Source organism: Opisthocomus hoazin, chromosome 10 (assembly GCF_030867145.1).
Source record: "Opisthocomus hoazin isolate bOpiHoa1 chromosome 10, bOpiHoa1.hap1, whole genome shotgun sequence".
NCBI lineage: Eukaryota > Metazoa > Chordata > Aves > Opisthocomiformes > Opisthocomidae > Opisthocomus > Opisthocomus hoazin.
Window position 1 is genome coordinate 5173896 of NC_134423.1, and position 4818 is coordinate 5178713.

A 4818-nucleotide genomic window follows, 5' to 3' on the forward strand; every position below is an offset into this window, starting at 1 on the left:
TCTTGGCTGCCAGCTCCCTACCAAGCCTCTCTCTCACTCCCCCTCCTTCTTTGCTCACCTTGGTGTCTGCAGGGTTGTTTCTCTCAGTCTTCTCTTTTGCAGCTGCTGCCCACTCTCTTTTGTCCTTTCTCCAGTAGGCTATCAGAGAAGGGCCACTACATTTGCTTACTGGCTCAGGTTTCGGCGGTGGCTGGTGCATTTTGGAAGCAACTGAAACCTGCTATGTCCAACAAGCAGCTGTTGCTCTCTTCTCACCTAAACCACCTCTGCAGCCCCCCTCACCACTACCAAAGCCTTGCCATGGAAACCCAATACACAGGGTCATTAAAGTCCCCAGTAAGATGTGAGGCCTTTGATCGCAAGACTTCCTCAGGCTGGCTAAACAAGAATTAGGACCCTTCCTCACCCTGGTTATAGGTTCTTTATGTCAGAGCAGAGATGTGCTGGACTTCAGCCATGGCACCAGGAGCAGGCTCAGACATGAAACAATGAAAGGTGTTCCCAAGTGCCCAAGGTCCCATGCAAGCAAAGCTTTGCTTTAGAGCATGCTGGTGTGGAGGTCAGATGGCGACGTAAAGAGGAAATGAGGACTCCCTAACGAGAGAAAAACCTGATGAACCCTCAGGCGCAGAGAGATGCAGGGCTGGACTCTGCATCCCTGCCAGGAGAGGCTTTTGCTCTCTCTGGTGTCCCTGCAGCCTTGGGGGGCCTATGGTGCAGGTGAAGCTGATCACCAGGAAGGACAAGGAGTTTCTGAAAATGTGCTTGGCTATGGAAAAGCCTGTGATCCAAAAACACTGTGATAATTATTGATCTGTTCTTCGAATGCATCGTCAAAGACATAACTAAAGGATGTGGGAGAAGCACTGCCTACATCTACTGGCTAAAGATGGGACAGGCTTCTCCCTGTGCCACAGGACTCAGGCTGATTACATCCATCAGCAGCGTTGGACACAGAAATAATTGCAGGTTCAGTAGTCTTAAATGTGATAAGGAGAAGTGACATTGCTAGAAAGAAGTTGTTGTCCCCAGCTGAGGGAGTGAACATCAGTGATGACTTCAGCCTGTTTCACAGCAGTATCTCTGGAGACCCAGAAACATCACAAGGGAGCCCAGAGTGGGCAGAGAAAGAGCCGCCTTGAGCTGGTCCTCTGCTGCTGAGCTGGGCTGGGCTTCTGGGATGGAGGGAGCTCATGGTAACAGGGAAACACTTCAAAGAGACAGCTGTGCCCAGGAATAGCTCCTCTGCAAAGCACAGTAGGGCTGAGGGCACTGCCTGCAGGCAGCGAGGGGAGAGGAGCGAGGCAGAGAGAAGTTCAAGGCAGTGTGGGGTGAGAAGATGCTGAGAGCTCACTGAGTGAGAAATTTTCACAACCCATGAAATGGTAAGTCCCTGGAAGCAGGGCAGTGAATCTGCAGCTGCTGGAGGGATCTCCAAAAGCTGGCACATCCTACAGCCTACAGGATCTTTGTGGAGGATTGTCACAGCTTCTCAAGCCTAGAGGAGGAAGACACCTTCCAGAGAAGTTTTTCCCTGGCTTGCCATCAGAGGAGTAGGGCAAGTTGACTGCCTTCTCTGGGGGTTACTGGTAGGATATTAAGCCAGGTGTGCAGCCAGGGGTGCCCAGGACTGTCCTCCAGAGCAGGTCCCTTTACCGCAGGAGTCTGTATGCTGGGGTCAGTGCTCAGCCTGCTTGGGGAGTTCCCGATGGTGCTGCGGTGACAATCTGTGGGTGGAAGAAGAGAAACCCGGAAGGGCAGGGTTTTTCTCCTACCAGGAGACTGCTGCACGGGTCAGGGATGCTCACAGCTCCAGTTCATCCCCAGAATATTTCCAAAGGGCTGATTCAAGAAGAAGGTCATGCCCAGGATAACCATAAAGATAACAAAAACTTCCTGAATTTGTGTTATCAGTTTCCCTTTTGGAAGAGGGAGGGCAGTGTAAAAGGTATAAATGGAACAGGAGCTTTCAACCTTGAAGAAGTCACTGAGATTCCTGAGCCAGTGATCAATAACTCTGATAGGAGCCTCCTAAAGCACCCTCAGCCATTCCTCTGCCTGTCGACAGGACCAGCATCACCTTTCCTGGACCTACCAGGCTTAGCCTGACCTTTCATTTTCCACCTGCAAACAGGAACATGCACCCAAACCGTGCCTTGCAAACAGGCAGGTTTCTGTAGGGCCAGGGTGAGTGCCCAGGGGTTGGGATGGGGTCTGTGACTGCTGACAGGGAAAGACATGGGACAGAGAAACTTCTCCCAGGTGGAAAATCACCAGGCAGCAGAGATGTGATCACGGAAGAAGTAGAAATGAAAACCAGAACTGTTGTGGGAGGAAGAATTCAGAAACCTCCATGTGATCCCCTCCAATGCAGAGCCCTTTCTCTGAGCAGGAGCCCTTGCCTCCTCTCCCACCCACCAAAGTCTCTGTCCTCAGGGCTGTGGGCTCCAAGCCATGAACCACCTCCTCTGCAGCAGAGCTCCAGCAGAGCCAGGGGGCAGCTCTCCAGCCACATCTCCATTTCTCTGCTGCAGATCACAGGGGCTCAGAACTCAACTGCCCGGCAATGTTGGTGTCTGGGAGGCGGCGTGCACAGCTGGGGAAGGGTGACGCTGTGCTGAGGGCCCAGCTGCCTCTGCCCTGGCATCTCTCATCCAGACCCTCTCTGGATATTTGCTTGCTTCTCCACTTGTCTGTGTTCTTGTTGTTGTTATTTCATTCTTGCTGTCAGCTTCGTTAGCGAGCTGGACATTCACCTGCAGCATCACAGGGTGATTTTGTGGCTCCATTTCTGCAGCTGTGTCCATGGGAACAAGTGCCCCAACTTTCATCTCCCCTGTGCGGCTGTGGGCATGGCAGTCTGTGGGGCTGGAGGATCAGCTGCTTTTCCCTTCATCAGATGCTATCCTTAGAACACTTGGCTATTTCCTTGAGGTGTCCTTCCAAGCTGTGAGCTGCCCTCCACAATGCAAACCTGTCCTGTCACACCCTTTTTTTATGTGCAAGCCCCATGGAGAAGCACAGAGATCCTACAAGGGAGGAAATTCTGTTGGGTTAGGGAATGAGTTGTGTGTGTCCTTGGTTAGAAGTGAAGCGCTGTGACCGTGAGAAAGGGTGAGACATTTAGTGGTCTGCACTGGATCCCTCTGTTCTCAGTAGCATCTGATTGTTTTTCAGGATAACATAGGACTGTGCTCATCATCCACCTTACGAAGAACAAGCCCAGGGCAGCTCAGAACAAGGCAGAGGGACAGACCAGCTGCCCTCCTTCTGCACTAAGCCACAAGCAATTATTTCACCTCACAAGACTCCCTCTTTTCTCCCTGAATGCAGCAGAAATTCTGAGGGTTTCTGACATCCAAACACACCCCCAAGGTGACAAGATGGAAGCTGCAAGAACCCAAAACCTCTGAGACTGCCTTCTGCCATCCCCATTCCTTAGCACTGGCAGTGCAGATGCTGAAAATCCCTTCTGCAATAAGAGCGGGTTGCTCTGGCAAAGTCTCACACCAGGTCTGGACCTTGGCCCACAATGGCCGTGAACCCTTGCGCCACCACGCCCATGAACCCACCGCTGCAGAGCAAAGCTTTGATTTTCCTCTGAGAAGTCTCCCCTAACACTTCATTGATTCTTCCTCTAGGAACAGGACCCCGTGTGTAGAGAAAGTAAATGACCAATAGCAGCTCCATCACCCAGTTCCTCCTCCTGGCATTTGCAGACACACGGGAGCTGCAGCTCTTGCACTTCTGGCTCTTCCTGGCCATCTACCTGACTGCCCTCCTCAGCAACAGCCTCATCATCATCGCCATAGCTTGTGACCACCGCCTCCACACACCCATGTACTTCTTCCTCCTGAACCTCTCCATCCTCGACCTGGGCTCCATCTCCACCACTGTCCCTAAATCCATGGCCAATTCCTTCTGGGACATCAGGGCCATTTCCTATGCAGGGTGTGTTGTCCAGCTATTTTTCTTTGTCTTCTTGATTGTGGGGGAGTATTGTCTTCTCATTGTCATGGCCTATGACCGCTACATGGCCATTTGCAAACCTCTTCACTATGAACCGATGATGGGCAGCAGAGCTTGTGTCCACATGGCAGCAGCTGCCTGGGGCAGTGCTTTTCTCTATGCTCTCTTGCACACCGCCAATACATTTTCAATTCCTCTCTGCAAGGGCAATGCTGTGGAACACTTCTTCTGTGAAATCCCCCAGATCCTCAAGCTCTCCTGCTCACAGTCCTACCTCAGGGAAGTTGGGCTTCTTGGGGCTAGTGTTTCTATAGCTTTTGGGTGTTTTGTTTTCATTGTGCTGTCCTATGTGCAGATCTTCAGGGCCGTGCTGAGGATCCCCTCTGAGCAGGGACGGCACAAAGCCTTTTCCACGTGCCTCCCTCACCTGGCTGTGGTCTCCCTGTTTGTCAGCACTATCATGATTTCTTATCTGAAGCCCCCTACTATCTCCTCCCCTTCCTTGGTTGTGGTGATAGCTGTCCTGTACTCAGTGGTTCCTCCAGCAGTGAACCCCCTCATCTACAGCATGAGGAACCAGGAGCTCAAAGATGCCCTGAAGAAGCTTATTCAGTCAGTAGTATTTCAGCAGCAATGAGTTGTTCATGTCTCTTCGCAAGAGATTTCCAGTGTATCTTGGGAAACCTCCTGTGCTTTGGACATTTTGCCTGCGATAAATCTGTTTCTCTAGGAATGTCTGCATCCACTCAACTTACTCAGAGACATGAACCCAGTCTGTCTGACCCAGAGGTCTTTGCACATGTGTGTGGCTTGATGGTGCAGGTGGCCTCATGTATCAGATCTCTGTAA

The 4818-nt window shown here is 51.6% G+C and overlaps 1 protein-coding gene across 1 annotated transcript; it reads left to right on the plus strand.

The window, feature by feature from the left end:
- The first annotated feature begins 3667 nt into the window (after positions 1–3667).
- On the plus strand, positions 3668–4606 carry LOC142362610 (olfactory receptor 14J1-like). Its single transcript, XM_075432121.1, has one exon. It carries the CDS (start codon positions 3671–3673, stop codon positions 4604–4606), a length of 936 nt encoding a protein of 311 aa, XP_075288236.1. The 5' UTR covers positions 3668–3670.
- Positions 4607–4818: the final 212 nt, after the last annotated feature.

Bases quoted from the DNA above. Each gene is read 5' to 3' on its own strand.
- LOC142362610 (XM_075432121.1), top strand. From the start codon at position 3,671: ATGACCAATAGCAGCTCCATCACCCAGTTCCTCCTCCTGGCATTTGCA.